Raw genomic sequence first — 25,499 nt, forward strand, 5'->3', positions numbered from 1 at the left:
GGTGACCAACTCAAAAAAGTCGTTTTCAAAAAAGTACGGACCAAAATCCACACCAAACGATAAGTTTTGGAGGATGCTTTATCACATCTAGAGCCTTACGTGGGTTGGAGTCGTCCAACATACTATACGTCAATTTTGCTTGTTAACACAGACATTCATCCAAAAATGCGCATCTTCACTTAAGAATTTTTGTCGGCCAAAATTGAGGTCCTCTTGCAAACGAATCGAAGCCCAGTCAGAGAACACACGGCGTTGTCTATCGTCATAAAATTTGAACTTCTGGGTCAGTTGGATCTTGTACGGGCTAAGGCTCAAGTCGTGGTCTTCTTCCAAACGATTCGAAGCTCAGTCAGAGAAAACACGGCGTTGTCTATCGTCATGAAATTTGAACTTCTGGGTCAATTGGATCTTGTAAGGGCTTAGGTTCAAGTCGCGATACAAAATTCGCCAAGTTAAAGTCTTCGAAAGGGCGAGTTCTTCTTCACGGCGAGGAATAGACTCACTCGGGTTCTCGATCTTGGGTTCTTTGGACGTAGGCTGTTGGCTGATTGTTTACTCAACCGATCGTCTAAAATTCTGCCTCCAAACGTTGAAGACTTGACTTGACTGTGAAGAGCTGCCAAGTCTTCCGTAAAATGGGTGCAATGCGCGTAACGTTTGCGTTTACGAACACTCATATTGATAATAAAGTTTTATCATTTGAACGTGCTGTTCAATCGTGTACCTTGCCATGATTATTTGACATAAGCAACTGAATAATAAACAAAAGATTTGACAGATGTCACCAAAACTAAATGGCCGCCACGGGGTGCCAAGAAAAGTTAACAATTTTTTCGTAGAAAATCGGCTGACAATTTCCAGAGATTTCTTCTGTTCTGTTTTCACGGTAGAAAAACTTTAGAAAATCGTAAAAATTGGAAAACAACTTATTCGACAGATGACTATCTTCGTTAATTCTATTCATGCGTCCCATCTTTTTTAACCTCTTTTTGTAAAACTTCTTTTTCGGTATTTTGTCAAATGGTGTCTATTTATGGCTGAATCACAAACCCGCTTCGGCTTCACCTGACGTTTACGAGTTCAGCCATAGAAATTCAATGCATGCTATCAAAATGGAGCTTGAACCTCACGTTTCGTTTGACAAACGTAGGAAAAGAACGTAATATAAAGTAATGTGACTCCAAACGGAAGCTCTAGTTCAATTTTCTGAACATTTGCTTTGTCTGATAGCTCATCAGCTGATGATGAAATAATAGAAATGTCATTCGAAGCAACCTCGAAGCAGGCCTACCGTAACGCAGACGAAGCCGAAGCTGAGGCGTGTTTGTGATTCAGCCATTATTTCTTTGCGTTTTTGTAAATTTTCGAATTCTTTCAAATAAAATTGGTTGTTTCAATAGTTTATAAAAATTTGTTAACATGTTTTGCGAACAATCTGACAATATTGGGAACTTTTATTTTTACACATACTCGATTTTATATGGAAACAGCTTCATTTCGGTTCTTAGAACTTTTCGAAATGACTTCAGCTAATTTGTGTCAATATTTCTGGACTCTACAGAATACTTGCTAGAATTTGTTGCACATTAGTTTTAGTTCGAAAGTCTTCCAGCTTGAGGAAGTTTTAATAGAGCTCTTTGTTGACGTAACTGTGCCACTATTAGCTAATAGTGACTTCAGAACTTTAAAATATATTCGATAAGCTTTTTGATTAAAAAATCGAATGGTTATTATTGTTAAATAAAATTCAATTTGTTTGGTCCTCTCCTCTCTAAAGCGTTGTTGTATTATTTTAGTAAATTTTCGAAGCTTGTTTTTTACTCATCTACTTTCCAAAAAAACCGAAGAATTTGATTTTTTTTCATATTACGAAGAAACTTTTGGACAACCCTGTAGTGAAGCATCAGCTTCAGAAGCAAAACAGAATGCATTCCTTGTCATGGCTGCTGGCTGACTGAAACTCAAGGTATAAAGGTGTACAAGTATCCTTAAGGATATACTTATTTATGCATGTACTGTTGCAAGGGTTTTGATTGTGGGGTGTAAGGCAGTAGCGATAGCGGTGGGCCACCATCACCGGAAGGATGTGTGTTATTTTAATAACATCATATGTACGTATGTTTCTATATGTATGTACATAAAGATATCGACTACATTTAAATAGAACCCCGGAGTGTTTTGTGTGTGTCCATATCCGGTGAAGTTTCCTTATAACCTTTTGGGAGGGCAATGATGTTTCCCTTCTCTATTGGCAGGCACAAGTGTTATTATTATACATGTATATATAAATTGAGGTCCTTTTGAAGATTAATGTGTTTCACATAAATTTGGTATATCCAGTTTTTGATTCAATAATATATCTTTAAGATATATATAAAGGCCTGGATTGAACTTCTCTTGAGAACATGAGAAAACACGTAGGTACATTTATAATTAATTTTCAGACTTAACGTAAGCCAATTATTATTAAGCTTTATGCATAATTTTATGTTGGTAGGTTTCTACTACCTGTAGGTATTGAAATCCTTGTGAAATTATCTGTCAGAACTGACAACCTCTTATTTGAGATTAGAGAATAAACATACAAATTAAGGCTCCATAAGATGGTCTTGTGGAGAAATTATTATAAATAATTAAATATGGAATTTCGATGAGAACCCAAATCGAATTTAATTGAGATGAAAGATTTTGAAAACAAGTAGAGAAAAGAAACAAAAACACCACTATTATATCTATCAATAGGCTCAAGGCTGTAAGCTGCTTCTCAGTCTGATTTATAAACAAAGCGCAGCTGTAAAATGCCCCTATTCTCTGTTATTGACGAATTAAAAGCCGCTAACTACAGTGAACACGTTCAAATGCTAAGACAATTTTCGACGACCTTTAGATTAGGTTAGGTTAGGAGGAGGATGTCTTTACCGTCACACTTAGATCAAGACAGATCCATTGTGATACCCGTAAGTACTGCTACTCAACCTAATAAGAAAAACCTATGTGTTCATTTAGTCAAGCCATTTAGAGGCTTTGACGAAGTTCAGAATGTTCGAACGTGGCGTACTTGAGAGTTCTTCTAAATCCCCGAAGAAATATTTGCCAAGCAGTTTCTTCCTTTGATGGGAGAGTGCGGGACAGTGACACAGAAATTGCGGAGTGTCTTCATGCACTCGTCACCGCTTCCCCTGCATAAATCATTTGAACTGATTCTTATCTTTTTCATACGATAACCTAACAGATTTTGTCCGGTAATTATGCTCACAAGAGATCGAAATGATCCCTTGTGCAGGTGTCAAGAAGGTTCCACCTTTTATCGGCCTTGATAGTTATTCTTTTTGAGATTTCCTGTTTTAAATGACAGCTAGGGGTGCTAACTAGCTAAGCTTGGCTTACGTCAAGCTTTGACCCTGCTCTTGCTAATTCATCGGTTTTCTCGTTGCCTAGAATATCGCTGTGACCTGAGACCCAGCAGAGTCTAATGTTGTGCTGTGCGCCAAGAACCTTTAGCTCTTCGCGGCAGCATGAAACAAGCTTTGATTTTATCTCAGTTGCAGTAATCGCTTTTATTGCCGCTTGGCTAACAATGTAAAAGGTGATAATCAGCTCGTGGTATCGCCATCATTGATACCTTTTTAGCAGCTGTTGTCACTGCCAGAAGCTTCGCTTGGAAGACGATACTGTTGTTTGGAAGACTAAGCGATGCAGTTAACTTGAGAGTTTCAGAATAGAAGCCTTTCCCTACACTATTGTCCATTTCAGAGCCATCGGTATAGAAAGCTATTGACGACTCACTGGAGTATGGTATATTATCTATCGATTCCTCTCTGCTTGGGATGACAGCCTGGAATGGTTTATGAAAATCAAGTTTGGGTATTTTATAGTCTGTTGTAGTACTATGATCCAAAACTTTATGAAGGATCTGGACATGTCCTATGGAACTGTTTATCCAGACTTTAGTTTGACTAAGTCTCAGGGCACTTTTGGCCGCATGTTCTTCAAGAAGGAGGTCTAGGGGAATTAGATTGAGCATAACTTCCAGTCCCGCAGTTGGAGTGGATCTCAGTGCTCCCGTAATGGCAGTGCACGCAAGTCTTTGAATGTTTGTCAAAGTTTTCAGGTTCGTGCTCTTTTCTAAAGCTTTCCACCATACCAAATTACCATACGTCTAATTATTGCCTAATACATCCATCTGATAATTTTAGGGTTTGGTCCCCAGGTTTTCCCGAAAATTCTATTGCAGGCGTAAAAGGCAATCGATGCCTTTTTGAATCTCTCTTTGGTGTTCAGGCCCCAGTTAAGTTTTTTATCTAAGATCACACCGAGATACTTTGCGTGATCAGAGATTTTAAGAGGGCGGCCTTCAAATGAAGGTATTTTGCGCCTCTTAGTAAAAAGCACTAGTTCTGTTTAAGCTTTTTCCTTGTCCATTTGAATACTGACGAGAGGGCGTATTCGGTTTGTTCAGTGATAGTGGGTAGGGTAATGCAAGATCATCAGCGTAGGCTATTATCCATACTCCACTTGATTTAAATTTAGAGAGCATGCCGTTCATGACAAGAACCCAAAGTAGCGGTGAGAGAACTCCACCCTGAGGAGTGCCCCTAGATGTGGTTACTCTCACCCTTTCTTTCTGAGCATACACACTATCCACTGTGTTATTGCCTTTTCGACTTTGTTGTCGTCCAAGGCTTGCTTCACTGTTTCGTTCTTTACGTTATTGAAGGCTCCCTCAATATCCAAGAACGTTGCAAGGGTGTTTTCCGTGTCATTCAGTGATTTTTCTATGACGCTTTTTCCTTTAATGTAGGCATGTTAAAATTCCGGTATACAGTCCGGTTTCAGGGTGTTTCGGATGTGTATATCAATTATTAGTCTTTCAAAAGTTTTCAAAATAAACGATGTTAGGATAATGGGTATATAGTGTTTGGCCTCCGTATGGCTAGGTTTACCAGCCTTAGCGATGAAAACTACGTTTACCTCACGCCACGATAAGGGAACATACCCCCATTTAAGGCTATTATTGAAAATGCTAGCTAGGTGCGGGATGATAAGGTTTATGCTCTTCTGAAGCATCATAGGGAAGATTCCGTCTAGAATGAGAGAGATTCTTCTTTCCTTTTTTTCATTAGTCTAAGAAAAATAATCTTTTTAAAAACAATATTCAATCACGAAAGTTCCACAATTTTAATAGATGTAATGTTATGTTAATGGCTTGAGGATTAGTTTCGCTCCATAATGTGTCGATTTTGCTTATTAATGCGGCCACTAAACTAAAAAGAGCACAATCATTAACAGTAAACTATTCGACGAATTCATTTCCTTCAAGGTATATTTCCATTTTCAAGTGTTTTCTGACGTTAAGTCATACATGATGAATTATTAAACTTCGTGAACGGATTCATTTCCTTTAAAGTATATTTCCATTTTAAAGTGTTTTCTGACGTTAACTGACTCATGATGAATTATTGAACCTTACGCAATAAAATAGTCAACACAACTTTCAACTGTCAAACTATATATACAAAAATTACCGAAAATTGTCATTCAACTAAGAAAGAATGCCCTCTACAATTATAATTTTGCGAATATTTGCATCTAAATTTTACTTTAGTTTTGATCATAAAATGGCTGCTTTGCCATTTATATGCTAAATTCATATGACATCTGACAGTTCACATGAGTACGACCAACGATTGAACGAATCTTCGTCGATTTTGACATTTCTTTCACATGAGAGTTTTTAATTCGTTAGTTATGAAGTTTGACTTTGACCAATTTTTTTTTTGTGTTTATAATTATTGTGTTTTGCTTTGAAAAAAAAGGATCGAGAAAATGCCAGAGAAGTTCTTTAAATATTTTAGGATGTCAAAGGAAGCATTTGACTATATTTAATTCAATACCAAAACCAAAACAAGAATGATTTTTTTAGGATAAGTACGAGCGAGTGGGGATAATGTGGAACGCGAATAAAGTTTGACAGTTCGTATCAGCTACAATTATATTTTTCGCGACGAATAAATTTGTTTTCTTAAATTTATTAATATATGGTATTGATAAGTAAAAATATGCATTTTAAATCAAATAGAACCTATATTGCTATCATTTTGTTAGGATTTTGTGTGGAAATATGTCTTCCAAAAAATATACAAAACTCATATTTTGCAATTCATTTGTCGTTCGTTGGTCGCGCTCATGTGAATACTGCTTTAAGGTTTGTTTGCTACGTTTACACGTAACTAACTGTCACTTTTTAGACGTGTTCAGATGAATCGTTTTTAAGGAGAGAGATTTAACAGAATCAATAATTTAATTAGAATAGCTTTAATCTTGTTTCGTAAATTTTAATAGCATAAATGAAAGTTTTAAATAAATTATGTATTTAAATATTGTATTTCTATTTTCATCCACCTTTTTAATAAAGGCATGCTGAAAACATGAAACACATTTCTATAAATTATTGCTTTGGCTTGGAATGTTTCATTTATTTAAATTGGGATGAAATTAGTTTTAATTAATTTTGTACACAACTTCATTAAAAATAAAAATAACATGATTTACTAAATATAGTTCAGTTCAGTTTTTCAGTTTTTATAGAAGCCTCGGCCTTGACACTGTAAATCAAAACAGATGTATTTTTTTGTTTTTATTTATTTTTAAATGAATTAACAACATGCCTGGGTCTGTGTACATTTCCATAAAAATACGATGTTAAGTTTTCATTTATTTTTAGAAAGAATTTCAATAAAAAGAATGTTGGTTTTTCAATGCGACATATTTTTACTCGGTGCTACAGTCTTCATCAGGAGATTGTATCCAATGCAAAAATTAGTTGTTAAAAAAAGCTCTTGGCATAAAACGTCAAATGAGAGCATTTATTTTATGAAAAAATAGTTTATCAAAAGATTTTCACCTTTGTTAAAAAAAATCCGCTTTTACCTTTATTTTTAAAATTGTATACGAAACTTAATTTACCCTTTTTGTTGTATTTAAAATTAAACTCTTAATAACAGTGCTTTAAAAAAAGAAACTACCTCCATCGTTTGGGCTTTATAATCTAGGACAAGCTTTAAGACGAATTGTGAATCCTACTTTTTTTCGAACTACCTATCATCATAAGATTTAAAAAACTTGAGCTATGTACTAATGATTGTCAGATCTTACACTTCTTTAAGATAAGTCAGAGCTTTGACATTAGCTGTCAAAAAGTTGCCAATAGCAAAATACTTTCCAAGATTTATGATAACAAGGAAATTTTCATAATGCCTAAATGCGACATCTGCCATTTTTGAACGTCAACTGACAGAAGTTGGCAGTGACGTTTCTGATAAAAGTGTCACTATTTTGTAAGATATTCGAGATGTAATGTAATAAGCTTTATTCTATAGTCCACATGTATGAAGCAACTAAAAATTAAAGAAATTAATGAAGAAATTGAAAATACAAGAAATAATATTATTTTAGTCTTTATTTCGTTTCCAACCTTGAATATATTTTAAACTGTACATATAACAAAAATTATCACCTCGAAAATTGCACGAATACAAAATGATTTTATTTCTAAGATAATCTTGTGCTACAAAAAATAAAGTTTTTCACATCTGGTAAAATCGAATTGACAGTTTTTTTTTATAAAAACTAAAACCTAAGAAAACCATTTCGCAAAGTTGGTAAAAATTGATTTTCGACTCTAACGTCTTTTCAAAACTTTGAGATTATGGCTTTCAACTAATTTTCACTTATAGAAAAATATTGTTTTCAACATTGGGTAAAATTTTGAGAAAAATCTAATTGACAATTTTTTCCTAACCTAAAAAAAAACATTACTAAAACTGTCAATCAATCGAGGACATGAAGGACTACGCAAGGCTCTGCAAAGTTTTATCGAAGGAACATTGTAATCCTTCATTTCTAAAAACCTGGACAGCCTCTCCAGCCGAATCTCTTGAGCTACTGATGAAGACGCACTTTCCGGGATGCGAGAGTGATAACCCCGAACCACTTGAAACCACAGAGCTAAACGTAGCTCATGGGAAGCAAGTCAATTCAGTTATAGCTAGAGAAAATATTTTGTGGACCATCAGCACTTTTTCTCCATATATATCCATAGGCATGGATGGCATACTGCCAGTTATGCTTCAAAAGTTGCATGATGTGGCAGCTCCATGGCTGGAACAAATTTTCAAAGGATGCCTCCTTCTCAAACATGTGCCCATGTCGTGGAGACAGGTCAAAGTAGTTTTTATCTTGAAAGTATGTAGGCGAGGTCACGAATCCGCGAAGCTTAACATGCGTTTTGTGCTTAAAACCTTGGAGCGCATTCTTGATTACCATATTAAAGAAATCCTAGTTGGACGACCTCTCGAAAGCTCTCAGCATGCTTATCTTAAGGGCAAATCTACGGAGACTGCCCTCCATGAGGTAGTGCGTACTGTAGAACAAACAATCCATTATAAAAAATTTACTCTTGCCACCTTCCTAGACATAGAAGGTGCTTTAAACAATGTCCTTACCGAATCCATAGAAGAATCGCTCGTTAAGTTCGGTGTAGAAGACTTCATTCGAGAATTGATTATTACCATGCTCTGTGGTAGGAAGATTCGAGCCACTCTAGGCAATACAATCGCAACAAAACACGTGAGTAGGGGAACACCCCATTGTGGTGTCCTTTCCCCTCTTCTATGGCTTCTGGTCATGGATACAATTCTCGTTAAATTAGAGAGATGTGAAGTTAAGGCGGTAGCCTATGCGGATGATTTGGTGCTAATGGTGTCAGGAAAGTACACCTCTGTGATTTGTGAGGCCACGGATCCAACTTTGAAGAAAGTTATTAGCTCAGCCACGAGTTGTGGACTAGGAGTTAACCAAAGTAAAACTGAACTGTTGCTCTTTACCACCAAAACTAAAGTACCACCCTTCACGCTACCTGGACTCAACGGTCAAATCCTACCATTGTCTTCCAGTGTAAAATATTTGGGAGTTATATACTAAATATTGAAGTACGGGTTATGAAGGTCTGTTTTGCCTTCTACGCCTGCAGCAAAACTTTCGGCAAAAAGTGGGGACTTCAGTCGAAGATGATTTTATGGACGTACACAGCTGTAGTACGTCCAATCTAAAAATATATGGGTCGATTTTATGGTGGCCTACTCTTAGCAAAGACTATAATATTGATAAGCTAAAGAAGTTTCAAGGGCCATGCGTACTTGCTTAACGGACGCCTTTTGGATCTTCTACCAATCGACCTTTTTATTAAATACATAGTTTCCTGCAGCGCTATTAGGCTGAAGGAATCGAACAGCTTGTTGCCAAAAACCTTATGGTCACAGCAACACAACGAAATTAATTCCCTCAGATATTATCTCGGTAGACACTGACTACTGCACTCCTTCTTTGAGCCTTAGTAAGTGTTGTAAGGTTATTTCCCCATCCAGAGAAGATTGGGAGGATGACATCGTGTCGATAGGTTTCGACACAACCATTTTTACTAACGGCTCAAAGATGGAGTACGGAGTTGGTTCTGGGATCTTTTGTGAGTCCCTAAATGTAGCTAAATCCTTTAGGCTTCCTGACTTTGCTGGCGTTTTTCAGGCTGAACTCCTGGCAATAAGGAATGCATGTAAGATACTTAAACAAAACCCAAACCAAAACCGAAATGCGGCTATCTTTACAGACAGTCAGGCAGCTGTCAAAGCCATTAGCTCGGCCATATCCTCATCTAAATAGGTCCAGCAATGTCGCGATGAGCTTGCGAGGCTGAATATTAACCTCGGTGTCACCCTGATCTGGGTTCCGGGCCATAGTGGTATCGTGGGAAATGAATGGGCTGACGAGCTAGCCAGGCAAGGATTGACCCTTCATATCTCACTTGCGGAAATGGTTAAAATTCCTCTTGGCGCTATGAAGGGTAAAATCTTTTCTATCTACCGAACTGAATCAAACCGAAGGTGGAGCAATTTACCCAACTCCATTATATCTAGAAAGATATGGACCACCTATAATAAAACCCGTAAAAATAATCTTCTATCCAGGCCAAGGCAAGACATAGCCAGGATTGTTGCCGTTTGTACCGGACATTGGCCTATAGGAGTTCATGCGGAGAAATTGGGTATCTCCTACAACACATTTTGCCGTAGTTGTAGTGGCCAAAGAGAAAGTGAAGCGATAATCCATTTCCTCTGCAAATGTCCTACTTTGGCAAACACTTCTTTCAAGAACTTGATGAGCTATCTGAGACAAAGATTAGAGACCTAATCTTTTTTCTCAATGCGACAAAATGGCTCCAACATAATCGCTATAAAGCTTCTCTATAAATCTTTTCCTTTCTATCACAGGTCAAATGAGTTTTTGGTATCAAAACGGCGCACTACAGTGCTAATTGGATCTCAGGCTAGGTTGCCTTGAGATCGCCATTTCTACCTACCTACCTAAAACTTAGTAAAAATTTACTTTCGACTCGAATAGCTTTCCAAAAATTAAAAATATTGTCTTCCAATATGTCACAGAAATTATTGTTTTCGAAATTCAGTAGTTTTTTTTTTTTTATTAAAATCCAAAAGTCTGTTTTTTGATAAAAAAAAAATAAAATCTACAAAAAATAGTACGCAACTTTGGTAAAAAGTTAAGTTCGGTCCTTGAAATCTCCCAAATTCATTGCATTCATCCAATTTGTAAAAATTGAAGACATGCTACTAAAATTGGTAAAAATTTGTTTCGACTAAAAATATATTTAACAAAACTATATTTTCAAACTAAAAAATATGAAAAACATTGTTGGTAATTTTAAAATTTGTCAGAATTATTCAATTGACAATTTTTAACCCAACACGAAAACCTACAAACTTTTAAGCAAGACAAATCGACAGACGGGATGTGAAGTTATCAGTGTAAGTCGTATCCCAGCCTCTTTTTTTATAACTGCCCTAAGAGTATATTATACACCTTAATTTGTATATCAAAGGAAAAAACGTTAGCCCCGGTACACACTTTCGTTATTGTAACACTTTTTCCCATTTTTTATGTTTTTATCGCATAAATCAATCTGAAGTTCACATTTCTAAAAAGAAACCGTAATTTAAAATGACACAAGTGTGCACAGGGGCTAAGACTTTGTATGACGTCTCGGTAGAATAGGTTCAACACAATCTGACATTTCCTATGCTACATTGAAACTCTTTTGTAAAAATTGCATTTTCTTGCAGAACTGACTGTATTCAAAACCATTTTGACCAAACTCAATCTCATTTATGTTTTCTTTTTTCTTGACACAATTAGTCCAGTAATTCCTTGTTTAAAAATAATAACATTAGGGATACAAATTTAGCTTTCAGAAACATTCCTTTTCGCATCTCTCTTTCACGTCATCATCAACTTCAACTAAAAGAATTCCCCAAAAAATATCTCAAGTAGCACAACATCACAAAAGACTGAAAAAAAAGAAGATACGTCCTTAACGAACTTGCGAAAAAAAAAATATGTAACCAGCACAGAAACAGATGGACCGAGCGAGAAATTCCTTTGGCTAATCATTTTCATTTTGTGCATGGTGCTCTGTGTGGCATGGCGTGTGGACAGAGTATGTGATCACTTTGCGGGCACTGAACACTGAAGAGTGCGGCTAAGTTGGATTGAGGACAAAATAGTTTGCCTTTGCAGTTCATCCATCAGCTGTTGCAGCAACAGCATCGCAAGCAGCATCCACATCCACAGCAGAGCTTCGGTGATGTTCGTCTAATGCATTCGAATTTAATCTTCAATCTAGCCCCTAGCAGTGTGTTTTGTGCCTGCGAGACATTCATAGATACTTTGGCCATTTTGACCAAACGCAAAGCAAAAAAACGTACAAACTGATTAAATTGGGTGAAGTAATCTTTTGCTCGCATGAAACGTGCCTAAAAAAAGTTCGCTTCAAAATAAGCCCCATCACCAGCAGAGCAGTCGGGGAAGCAGCAGCCGGCATGCATCGGCTTCGCAAACATCACGAAATGTAGCATAATTATACATCGTTGACCTATAAACAAAATATTGTAAAATTTTTGCAAAATGAAAAAATAACAAAGACACAAAAAAGAGCTTTGCAATAATAGCCATAGCCCCAAATCCATGCTGGTCTGACTTCGAAACGGCGGCGGCCGGCGCGGCGGTGTGGTGCATCAGTGCAATGCGGTTATTTTATGTTATTGAAAAATTCATAAATGTTTCATTTTTTTTTGTCTTTTTATTATTAAATATTTATCGATATGTTTTATAAACTCTTATAGCATCGTCGCGTAGTCGGTGATCTCGTGCCGCAGGTTTTCAGAATTTTTCATTACGTGTTCAACGAGCCAACATTTATACCTACAAACATAAAGATACTCGTATACAAGAATAATAATAAAACAAAATAAAATTAATATAAATAAAAATAAAATTATGAAACGAAAAAATAAAATTGTGAAGTGGATAGAGAAATATTTGGAAATCGAAATAAAATATTTTCGGTTAACTGAACTGAAGAAGACAAAATAAGAACAAAAACAAAAAGTTTTTTAAAAAAAGAAAAAACAAATAAATTCGGTTGTGTTTTTATTTATTTGGTTTTTAAGTTCTTTGTATTTTTATTTAAAATTTTTTGTATGATACATTTTTTGACTGAAGTGATTTATACAAAAATTCACCGGCATCATGTTTACCTGTTTGTATCAGCTGTGGGATTGGTAAGTTTTATATTTTGTTTTTTTTTTTTTGTCCTGTCGATAAAAAAAGGACTAAACGTAACAAATGATATGCATTTTTAAACCCTTTATATTCAATCCGATGGATATTTAAATCCTTGCAAAATTTATGTAGTCCTCTGGAACTAGAAACATACGCAATTGACTATACATTTTCCGGATATGGACAATTGAGTTTAATTATTTAAACACATTTTTAGTTATCCTATAAATATTTAAAATTAAAACACAATGTGATACAAGTCTTTGAAAGTGAACTGAATTGAAAAACTTTGAAAAACTTACGTAATAAGCACAAAAATGCAAGATATTTCAATCTGTGGTGTATCTTTGAATCCAATGTGAATGTTACGATGTGATGGACGTGACATCTTTCTCTTAGATATTTTATTTAGGGACTAAATTCTACTAATACACGCTTGTCGAAATTCGGGGCCATTCAACTTGACATAAGTAAATCAAGCCAAAATAATCATCAATTTATTAAAATACTTAAGTAAAGAAATGTCAAAGTAAATCCATCTAGATTTTTACTTAATGCATACTGAGACTTACCATTACTTGTCTTTTAACTGTTTACTAAACTTCATTAACGTAACGATATTTGCGTAAAAATGTGATACAATTTGACAGCTGTCATCCATTTTCAATGTCCAAAAATTCATCGCGTTCTCCTAACCGTCAAGCTTTTTATTTGGGTGATGCTTCCTCTGCACGGCTTACTAACCTTCATTAACGTAACGATATTTGCGTAAAAATGTGATAAAATTTGACAGCTGTCATATATTTTGAATGTTTAAAAAATTCATCGCATTCTCCTAACCGTCAAGCTTTTTATTTGGGGTATGCTTCCTCTGTACGGCTTACTAACTTTTATTGGCGTAACGATATTTGCGTAAAAATGTGATACAATTTGACAGCTGTCATACATTTTGAATGTTCAAAAAATTCATCGCATTCTCCTAACCGTGAAGTTTTTTAATTGGGAGATGCTTCCACTGCACGGCTTACTAACTTTCATTAACGTAACGATGTTTGGGTAAAAATGTGATACAATTTGACAGCTGTCATACATTTTGAATGTTCAAAAAATTCATTGTATTCTCCTAACCGTTAAGCTTTTTATTTGGGGGATGCTTATACTGCACGGCTTACTAACTTTTATTAACGTACCGATATTTGCGAAAAAATGTGATGCAATTTGACAGATGTCATAAATTTTGAATGTTCAAAAAATTCATCGCATTCTCTTAACCGTCAAGCTTTTTATTTGAGGGATGCTTCCACTGCACGGCTTACTAACTTTCATAACGATATTTGCGAAAAAATGTGATACAATTTGACAGATGTCATACATTTTGAATGTTCAAAAAATTCATCGCATTCTCCTAACAGTCAAGCTTTTTATTTAGGGGATACTTCCACTGCACTTTTGTGTAGTTAGTTTAAATCTGACATTCATTTTGAGACAGTGTCACATTTGGAAGTTGTTTATTTTTCCGATTCAATTTTGTTGAATTTCGTTCAGAAGAAAACTGAAACTTAAAATTTTGCACATACATATTTTTTCATTTTTCTATCAAATGCTCTAATTTTAGCAACTCTAAATGTCAAGTTGCTTATACTTGGGGATTCCTTTAACTGCATTTCAGTACATTGAAATCTGAGGTTCATTTTGGGATATCATTTGGGTCAAAGCAAGTGTTAGAGTCACTTTTGACAGTTTTTATTTTTCCGCTTCAATTTTGTCTATGTTCGTTCAGAAGAAAAATCAAACTTTTAATTAAGTAGCTGTTATAAATTTTAAAATATATTTTTTGAAAATTAAAACATTTCATTGTTCTGAAATGCTCCATTTTTAGTAACCCTAACTGCCAAATTGCTTATATTTAGAGGTTACTTCCACTACAGGTTCTTGCAGTAAATTTAAATCTGACATTTATTTCGAGACATCATTTAGCCTATGATAAGTGTCAGTGTCACATTTGACAATTGTTTATTTTTACGATTAAGTTTTGTTGAGATTCATTCAGAAAACACCTAAATTTGAAATTTTACATTTACTTAAGCGCAATTAAAAACCAACTTGACAGTGGGCAGGGTCAAGCGATATAAACATCTTAAAGTAAGGCAACTTTCAAGTATCTGATTGGCCAGCTGCCAAAAAATTGCCTTCCAATTAAGGTAAACAATTTTCCTGGAAAGTAAGTCAAGAAAAATCTTCCCAACTATCAAGTCAAGTTAGCTTCTGTCAAAATGACAGTTGATAATATTTTTTCATTCAACTGAAATTACAATAAAATAAATTAATTTAGGTGGCGCAACCATCCGTTGAAAACTAAGGCCTAGTGACTAACGACTCTCAACCATTCCTGTGTGCGAGTAATGTTGTCAAAAATGGAGGGCTAATTCGAGAAAGCACTTTTCATGACAAGAATTACTCTTAGAAAATATGTCAATTCCTCGCAAGAGGCAGTACCCTTGAAAAATAACTTTAGATGGCACAGCCAGGGATCGAACCCAAGACCTCTAGCATGAGGTTTGAGAAGAAAAGTACGGAATTTGAAATTCATGACACTTGTCATGCAACTAACTAGTTGCCTTGTTCAAAATGTACGTTCGAAAAACAAAGTTGACTGCAAATCAAGTTCCTTATGTTGGCTGAACCTGACCATTCATTTGAGGTTTTGAAGTGTCAGTGTCACATTTGACAGTTGTGTATTTTTCCGATTCAATTTTGTTGAAGTCCCTTGAGAAGAAAACCTTAACATAAAATTTAACATTTACTTAGCTCTCTTCACATCTACTTGACACTGAGCAGGTTCAAGCGACTTAAGGGACTTAAAGGTAAAGCAAGTTTTAGTTTTAAGTTTTAGTTGCCGAATTGAGTCAACTTTATTGGCAAGTTTACTGAAAAGTAACATTCAACTAAAAGCTGAACTTTATAATTCTATGATTTATTTATTTTATGCTTACTTACTTAAGGTGGCGCTACAGTAATGTGTAACCTAGGGCCCCACCCAACAAACTTCTCTATCTAGCTCGGTCCCTAGCAAGATGTTTCCAGTTTCGCGCTCCAAGTTGGGTGAGGTCACTTTCCACTTGTGCGCGCAACCTGATCCGCGGTCTTCCTCTACTGCGCGGTCCTGTGGGTGTTTTCTGCGTTTACAGCGAAACCTAGATAAACGAAGTCCTTGACTACCTCAAAGTTACGTCTGTCGATAGTGACGTTTTGACCAAGATGTCGGTGTTGTATGTCCTTTCTTGAAGACAGCATGCACTTTGTTTTGCCCTCATTAACTGTTAAGCCCATTTTTGCCGCTTCTGCCTCAATACTCACAAAAGCCTCATTGAGATCAAGCTGAGTTCTTCCGATTATGTCAATGTCATCAGCATATGCTAGCAATTGGACAGCCTTTTGAAGATGTTAAGTTGTTTCCAACCTTTATGGAGCAGCGTAATTTCTCCATGGTTCTACTTTTTGCAGGATCGGGCAAACAATACTGAGGTTCCATTCATCGGGCATGCTTTCTTCCGACCATATGTTACAGATAAGTTGGTGCATGCTCCTTACTTATTTCCAGCTGCTTTAAAGATCTCGGCATTCAAGCCATCCGCTGCAGCGGATTTATTAGACTTCAGCTTAGATATGGCAATCTTTACTTCGTCTAACTCGGGAAGACGGGATTCTTGGCTTTCGTCGTCTATGCTGAATGGATCATCCTGCCTGAAAGCGGAATTCAGTTCGTCATCGCATCATTATGTACCTGTGAATTTCTGATTGCATATTGGCAATTTTGCCACTGGTTTACGAAACATTGTGTTGGCGGCAGAGAACTTCGAGAGAGATTACTTGTAACTCGGTAGGAGAAGGATTTGGGGATCTCTGCGATTGTAGCCGTTCGACGTTGTACCTTCTTCTAGCACATACCTGTTTTGCCATGTACTGGCTACCATGACGTTTCACCCCGCAGCAAAATCTATAAGCTTGAATCCGTTGTCGGAAGTTTTGTCGTGCAGGCATTTTTCCCGATTATTCCACCAAAGATGTCTTCTGTTCCTAGCTTGGTATTAAAATGGTATTAAAATAGCCCAAGACACTGCTCATATCTTTTGTCTTATAGCTCAAAGAACATATCTTTGGTTTTGTCATCCTTCTCTTCTGTGGGTTCGTGCGCGCATATCAGGCTAATGTTGCCGAATTTAGCCTTGATGCGTATGGTCATGAGGCACTCATTGATGTACCAATAGCTCAAGACTTCTTGCCGAAGTTGAGCTTCAATGACAAAGCCACATCCAAATAAGCGCTGCTGGTTTTCGTGGTAGCAGTCACCATAGTAAAACCTGTGGACGCTTTTGTCGTGTCCTCTTGAATCCACATGTCTATAATTTGAACAATTTATGCACAATGCACATATTATGGAAGTAGAATAAGTACTTTTTCGTTTTAATACAAAACACAACTTTGTATCGACTTTTACCTTGTGTAAGGAGGTATTATTGTTGATAATAATGTTTTAATTGCTTTCTGCATGACCAACAGGTAAAAGACAAAGACAGACAGTTTTCTAAACTAAACTGTCAAATGTCATTTTTTATTTCTAAGAGCTGTCAAATCTTTATTGAAGACAAATAGCAAATAATTGAAATTTTACATTATATTTTAAGGACCCGTTAAGTATTTTGAAATACTTTTAAAATGACATTTGACAAAAGTATTGCTTCTATCAAATACATTTTGATTGATCCACAATTTAAACAACTTCAAAAATATCCTTAACTTTTTGACATTTGACAGTTCATGTTGACCAGACATCAATGACAGTAACCCCAAAACTTTTTCTCGTGTTTTGGTTCCTTTCCTATTTACTGAAACTTGCTGCTGCTAAATGTTTTTGTTTATAAAAGTTTGCAAATACTTAAAAGTCGTATATTTTGAAACACTCTTTAAAAGTGTCCATATTTAATTTTGCTTTTATTTTTCACAATATGATTGATGGGGAACAGCCTAATTTTTAACCATTAGAGATCTGCTCATTCATATGTTTTTTTTTTTTTTGAAGTTCATATAATACGTCTTAAGACGTTTATTTATAGCTCCGACTGTCTATTACTCTGAATAGTTCTCTTTACTAAAATAGTATTACAACTGAACTGTCAAATGAAACAAACATCTGAAAAATGACAAACACAAATGATATAAAGGCTGTTAAGTGATTCATCAACTTGATTCTCAGATATTTGTGTGTACAAAAAAACATAAAGTTTGGTTTTGACAACTTTGAGAACTGACTAAATCAGTATTGACGAAAATTCAGTAAATTGAGGAAAAGACACATGGAAATCCCTATAAAGTATACTATGTCAAATAATAATAGTACTCTAGAAATCTCTTCCTCAAAATGACCAACCAAGAATAAATTGAAGTAAATCCATCAACTGCAATTATAATTCATCCGGGAACATACATTTCCTTACTTTCCATATGCATTTATGTTCCTGCCCTCACCACAAGTTGATTGCATATGAAAATATCTCCCATGCAAAACCCTCCATGTTATCAATCAATTATGAGCAATTAAATGATTCCATTCATTCATTTACGATGCGTTGTAAGTATGAAGAATGAGAAATGGGGGCACATCGCATGTGCTCTTACCTGCATGATAATAATTACGCAATTTCAATTCATCCATTCATTATTTATTATGTTGCCGCATAGATAAAAATATTGTTTTTTTCGTCTTCTTTCAGGTTGGATTCTCCACCACTATTCAACGCAGCGACCATGGATAGCAAAAAGCTGCAACAACTGCAGCAAGCCAACTCCCATCTAGCTCCACAAAAGAAAGTACCCCTATCGTATCAAACTAACATAGCCGACTATCGGACATCGGCGCATTCGCCTGTCTTCCAGAATCATCATCTGCAATATCATGGAGGTGGCCATCAGACAATGTACCAACAGCAGCAACAGCAACAATCACCCAGTTCCAGTGGATCACAGCTCACACCTATCGATATGCAACCTCAGGGAAAGCACATGCTCAAAACCACGGCCTACCATCAGCAGCAGTTCACTGGCGAACAAATCTACCAGACTCCCCCAGAGCGAACATATCAAATGTCCGCAGCAGCCGGACGGCCATTATATCAAACTGCAAGCAGTCAGCATCAACATAATCCAGTCACAGCCTTGCAGCAGCAATACCAACAGCTGCAGCAGGCCAAAATCCAAGCTCAAATCCAAACTCAAAATGAAGCCCTGGTGCATCAGCAGAGGACATTCGCCATGCGCCAGGCATTGAATCCGCCAGTTCCGCAGGGTCACTACCACATGAGTCAGAGTTCGAGTATGATGTCATCGCCCCAGCAGCAACAGTCACCGATTCACTCAGCTTCATCCTCACATCGAACTGTGCCACCATCGACACTTAACCTTAGCAGTCAATTCCAGCCGGCGCCAGGTCCTTCGAAAGTCGCCCCCAACTCAAAGCACTTCCATCAGGATCAAGCCAGCCTCTACGCACAACAGCAGCATCAGCTGCAACTGCAATTGCAGCTCCAACAACAGCAACAACAACAGCAGCAGCAATTACAGCAGCAACAACAACAACAAAAGCAGCATCATCAGCTATTGTCGAATCAGCAACAGCTGCAAGACAATGGTCAGTCCGCGAGACAAAAGGCAGCACCACCATTGAAGGGCGATATGAGTGGCATCACTCCAGGCAGCGAACCCAGTCCCGTGTACATTCAGCAAAATCATCCTGGCCACGTTGTGAATCAAGCATGTCAGACTCAAATCTCCGGGGCACCTGGCAATAAGACACCCGCTAAAACACCAAGCAGCGACGACAGTTTGACCAAAAGCCCCTCAGCAACATCCACCTCAGCAGCCCACTCGCAGCTGGATAGGAAGAAGAGTTCTGGTTCGATACAAGCAATAAAATCCCCAATAACAAAACGTCCTCCCACATCCCCGGTGGCGATGTCGGGGTGGTTGTACAAACAGGGCTCTGATGGTCTAAAGGTATGGCGTAAACGGTGGTTTGTTTTGGCCGAGTATTGTTTGTATTATTACAAAGGCCCGGAGGAGGAAAAGCTTTTGGGATCGATTTTGCTTCCATCGTACAAAGTGTCCGCTTGTTTGCCGGAAGATAAGATCTACCGAAAATATGCCTTCAAGTGCGAGCACACCAACATGCGCACCTATTGGCTGGCAGCTGAAACAGCCGAGGCGATGATTCAGTGGGTCCGAGCCCTCACCGCTGCCACAATGATGCAAGCCAGTAGTGAATCCGACCAGACATCACAGCCAAGTGTGTCTTCACTTAATCAGAGTGCCGACAACAGTGACTCTGGTATTCATACACTGCAATCACAACAAAGCAAGCTCAGTCTGAGTCAGGGTCCGGTAACCCCAGCCTCGGACAATGGCGCCCAACCTTTGTACGCCAATGCTCCACCCAAGCCTCGACGGATCAACGACGGCGGCTATTCGTCGCCAAGTCCCGAACACTCAGTCGATAACGAAGGAAGTGCAAGTCGCAAGCATGGCCAAAGCCAGCAACAGCACTCAGCCCGACGAAACAATGCCGTCATGTCACCCTCACTCCAACAAATGCAACGTTCCCAACAACACCATGCCATTTATGACTCACGAACTGGCAATGTAACGTCCTCGCTGAGAATGCAAAACTCCACAGACAATTTAGCCAATCAAATGCAACAATTAGCCATGGACGCCAACCGTCAATCGCCATATCATTCGAACGAATACAGTTCACAGCCATCAGGTGGTTCTTTGCCACAAAATATTCCCGGAACAACTGGGGGTTATAGCCATCAGGGTGTCGATTTGGAAGAACAATTGATGCGTATGCCATCGCGTAGCATTGGCGATGACATCTATGGCGAACGCGAACTTTACATGCAGAAAATAATCCAACAGAGGTATCCGCCCAATCAAGCAGTGATGGGCTATGCCAATGCCGAACGAAGGACACCCGACGCCTATGGAAGATCTAAAAATCGTCCGTTTTCGGATTATGAGGATATTTACAATTTGACACAATGTAAGACACCACAACCACAAGAAATGCCGGGAGCAGCTGCAGCGGCGGCAGTGGGTAATGCGTATAGAAGACCCATGAGCCCGCCAACTTATGATACCACCAAACATGTTCCACCGATGCCATCGAGATATACACCAAACCATTTAGAGGTAAGTTTTTTTTCGTAAATATAATGCTTTGTTCTTATGGTGCAATGTTTTCTATGTTTTGAGTTTTTTATAAAAACTTAAAAAAAACATAAAAAACATAGCGCTAAAAAATTTAATTTGGAACAGTAAGAAAAAGGCCATTTTCTGGGCAATTTTCTGAAAGTATGTTCCTGACGAAGTGGAAGATTTGCTAAGTTGGAAGCGAAGACAAAAAACATCGAATCACAAATTGAAAGCTGTCACAACTTATCAATGACTTATTTTAAACTATAAACTGTCACCTTCTTCTATGTTTTTAGTGCTTCATGGAAACTGCAAAATAACATAGAAAACATAGCGCTAAAAAATAAATACACAATAAGTGAGGTCCTATTTTCCGGGCAATTAACTAAAAATATATTCCTGACCAGGTGGAAGATTTGCTAAGTTAGAAGGGAAGACAAGAAACATAGAATCACAAATTGAAAGCTGTCACAACTTATCAATGACTTATTTTAAACTATCAACTGTCACATTTCTATTTTTGACAGATAAATGTCCCGTGTTTACTTGTGAAATACTTTCTAGATTATAGAAACGGGTTGTTATTAAACTTGTTACTGACTGCTTGTAAGAATTTTTTGAAGTGTTTTATTTCAAAATGGCGGCTATGCAGCGTTTTGCGATGCAACACTTATTACTTTTTTTTCAATGAATACGCTTTATAAACAACTCCATTGTCTGCTCACAAATACTCCCTCCTATGTTCTGCGACTTCATCTAATATGTTCCAATATAAATATATGCTAAAATAGCTATTTGACAGAAATATTGATCGTCATGTATGGTATAGTGTAGAATAGTAGCAATAAGTTCGGAACAACTATGCACTAAATTACAAAAATTCCGTAAGTGTCACATAGCCCTTGGCCTCTGTTTTTAACAGCACATCTCCCGTTTTTAACAGTATTTTACAATAGTTCCGTGCGTTAATGTCATAATCAGAAACTCCTAAGGATAGGCAACGAAGGTAGGTCCAAAAAGAGGAAGCACCTAATGATATACTTGTTATTATTGCTCTCAAAAAAATACATCGAATATCTAGTAAAAAGTGATACCGTCGGTTCTGCTGGAAGAAGCTGAAAATTAGATATTTAACCGTGGTAAAAAGTAGTCAAGGACACTCTTAAGCATTGTACCAACCTCCACACCAAAAATCAAGTCCTAATATTGCGCCGTTGTGACGTGAAGGACGGACAAACAAACAAACAAACACACAAACGAACTGATTTTTTCATTTATAATAATATAAAATATAGATTCCTCCTTGAGTAAAAATTACTTCGGATCTTTCAAGGTACGGAATGATTTTCCGAAACTCAAACCATCATTTTTAATTAACTTATTCGATGACTTCTTAAGGTAGATTTTTTTAATTTAATTTGAAAAAAAATCTATATTCAAAACATTAATTAGCTTTCGCTTGGTATCTTCCATGAGATTAAAAGTTGAACTTCCTTTTTAATATTCTTTGTAACCCATATCCTTTTTCTTGTTTTGCCATAAATTTTACAACATTAAACTTTTTTAGAACCCTCCTTACTCAAATTCCCTAACCTCCCCGCTCCAACAAAACCAATACAAAATCGCTCTGCTAACACACTTTTCCTTACTCGTTTCTCGTTTAAACCACCACCTCCCAACAATATTACTTTAACTGTAACATGCCCTTAGATAAATTACAAAATTCATTCAAGAAGTTGTGTATAAGGATACGACCATATGTACATCCGGTATACATTATTTTTTGTTTTCTCCCGAAAATTGCATTAAACAAAAGTGCACCGGAATGTTACACCCATCTGCTGACCGCCTCGAAGCTACAATTTAAGGGAAAATATATAATACACCACCCTCTAACCGTCCTCCTTAATCTATTCTATACGTTTCCTGAAAATTAATCAACGTGGGGATTATACTCGTCGTAAAAACTGGCACAAACAAAAGAAACGTAAGAATGAAGAAAATTGTTACACAACCCAAACCCACCAACCCTTAACACACATTTTTACAAACCAAACCAAAGATTTTCCTTGTTGCATTTAAAGCTCTTTTTTTGTAAGCAAGGAGCGAGGCATTTTCAGGACATGGTGTATATGGTTAGAAGGTGGGGGTTGTTGCTTCATTTTTAGCCCACAAAAACGTTACAATTCCATACTAATCACCGCGCGTGCCATAGGGTTGATCCCAAAAACAAAGTGACAAGAAAAACAGGAGTTAGAGTGACAGGTATGTGGACGTGAAGCTAGCTGGAGAACTCAACCCCTTTAGGTTTATTTTTATCAAAGAAAAAACCAAGAGGCCAAAGTTTAAGATTCATTTGTGATTGCTTAATTCCCCCATACATAAGGGAGTGTGTTGAAAAGAGGGTCAGAAACATTCATTCTCCGCTGTCCGCATTTGTGTTCCAATTTGGTCTCCGGAAATGCAGCAAATCCCATTTGGTTAAAATCCTATGATACGGCAAATGAGTGGTCTTCTTTTTTTTGCTAATTTCCCCAAAGGACTCTTTATGACAAATTTACTACTCTTTTACTTTTTCTTTCGTATACCTTTGGTATACACTATAGGCAACTGGAAGCAGCACAAACTTGCGTACAAGACCATCAACAGCATCGATCATACGACCGCACTCTGCTGATTTTCTAGAATACGAGGCCAGAGCTGAAGCAGCAGCGGCTGCGGCAACATCATCAACTGGCGGTGCCATCAAACCAGATGCCATACGTGCCCCACGACCCAAATCGAGCTTGGACATCAACCGTGCGCCAGACAGTTTCTACTACTCAGAGGCGAGCTATGCTGAAAAAATGCGACAAAGTGCTCTTTATCTGCAAAGTCCTCAGACGGCCCAGCCCCAACAGCTTCAGCAGCAGCAGCACCAACAACAACAACAACAGCACCAGCAGCAGCCACCACCACCGGCCCCAGCCTCTGCTTATGGATACACTTCAGCCTACCCAAGTCCAAGTGGCATGCACACAATTGGCTATGAGAATCCCTACGAACGAGCCTACAAACGAAACGAACTTCTCCAAGAGGCGGCCATAAATCAGGGGACTTCGAGTGTGCCACGAATGAGTCGTGGTGTGAGCAACAGTGCCATCAGCAAGGACATCGTCGGCAGTGGCATTCATTTGCGCCCTCAACACCATCATCAGGGCTCTCAACAGCTTCCGAGCCAGCATGAACAGTTTTTGAGGTCAGCCAGCGCCCGGTTGCCCCGTAACAATAGGGACGAAGATGCACCCAGCACGCCGACATCCTCTCACCAGGACGGCGAAAGAAAACGTGAGGAATCAATGAAGCGTCTGCTTGAATGGAAGCAAAGAATGCTCCAATCACCACTCACCCGCAAAGGTATGCAACAGAGTGGTTCGGCAACGTTGATGACAAAGCTAGGCAGCAATCCGAACATCCTTGCGACAGGATCAGCGACGGCAGCGGTGGCAGTGGCGGCAGGCAATAATGTCAGCCAACAGCATGCAGGTGGCGCTACCATCGGCCCCCAGAACATGAATATTGGCAATAGTTCTGCCGTTACGATGGTAGGGGGAGTTTCTGGCATACAAAGAAGTCGTTCCGAAACACATGCCAATGCCGGTTATAATAGCTTTTCATCCGATGACGAAGGTGAGTCCTTTTTTTCATACAGTTTTTTTTTAATTTTCTCTTAAATTCAATAAAATATTAATTTTAACTTTAAATTTGTTTATTTAAAATGCTTGCATATAAATAAATCGTATGTAACCCCGTTAAGACTTCGGTAAACAAAATGACATTCTTTCCACTAAATATTGTATGCTTTTTGGTAGTTCGTTTTTTTTATTTTTCAATTCTTTTCGTTTTTTTAAATGTTTTGTATGTCATTGTTGTTGGTGCATTTTTGAGTGTTGTTTTTATTTGTTTGTGTTAAAAGGACTTTTTTTGAAAACTTTTTATTCATGCGCCTATGCTGTAGCAATCCTTAACTTCCTTATTTTATGTTCATTTTCTTTTTCTGTATTTTGTGTGCACGCCTTTTGTTAAACATCTTTTCACGTTTACTTTCTATTTTGTTTATTTTTTTTTATTTTTTACCTACTCTTGGGATATTTATATATTTTTTTTAAGTCGATTTGTTTCACTTGGAAAAAGTATATTTTCAAAGTGACTTCGATTTGGAAAAAGAAAAAAATAGAAGCCAGGAGGCTTTTTTCTGTTTTATATTTATTTTAAGTGAAAGGTTGAGAACTAGAGGGAGCACTTATCAACTTCGAGAAAAACTGTTAAGTGAAATACGATTTGTTTTATTTTTTTGATTTTGTATGTCAAGCCTTAACGAAAAGAAAAATTATTCGGTCAAGAGATGCTTTTGGTATGGATGGAAAAGCGTTTTTTTTAAATCAATCGGTTGGTAAAATATCGAAATTTTAACAAAACGGAAAATAAGAAACAAATAAAGAAAAAACCATTTTTATCTAAAACATTGATATATTTTTAAAGATATAAATTCCCAGTTGAAGTAAATGAACAGGCAGCTGTGG

At 37.3% G+C, this 25,499-nt stretch overlaps 1 protein-coding gene and 1 long non-coding RNA gene across 8 annotated transcripts in view; one reads left to right on the forward strand and one right to left on the reverse strand.

The window, feature by feature from the left end:
• Nucleotides 1-25,499, forward strand: part of LOC129940018 (uncharacterized) — a 286,224-nt gene that overhangs the window by 213,987 nt on the left and 46,738 nt on the right. For 5 of the 6 annotated variants that reach the window (XM_056048238.1, XM_056048239.1, XM_056048242.1 and 2 more), the window contains exons 2-4: nt 12,252-12,689; nt 18,462-20,934; nt 23,544-24,606. In XM_056048238.1, the coding sequence (XP_055904213.1) occupies nt 12,658-12,689; nt 18,462-20,934; nt 23,544-24,606 (3,568 nt within the window). In that variant the 5' untranslated portion in view covers nt 12,252-12,657. The remainder of the gene's footprint in view (nt 1-12,251; nt 12,690-18,461; nt 20,935-23,543; nt 24,607-25,499) is intronic. The other variant, XM_056048240.1, reaches the window with a different exon arrangement.
• On the reverse strand, nt 12,207-13,121 carry LOC129940022 (uncharacterized). Of its 2 annotated transcripts, XR_008780600.1 has the most exons (3): nt 12,993-13,120; nt 12,666-12,912; nt 12,207-12,330 (listed from the first exon to the last, which is right to left on the reverse strand). It is a non-coding gene; the product is annotated as an uncharacterized LOC129940022 (long non-coding RNA). The 2 variants fall into 2 exon arrangements; XR_008780599.1 differs by lacking the exon at nt 12,207-12,330 and having other exon boundaries at nt 12,382-12,912; nt 12,993-13,121.

The sequence above is a fragment of the Eupeodes corollae genome, chromosome 1, assembly GCF_945859685.1.
Source record: "Eupeodes corollae chromosome 1, idEupCoro1.1, whole genome shotgun sequence".
Classification (NCBI taxonomy): Eukaryota; Metazoa; Arthropoda; class Insecta; order Diptera; family Syrphidae; genus Eupeodes; species Eupeodes corollae.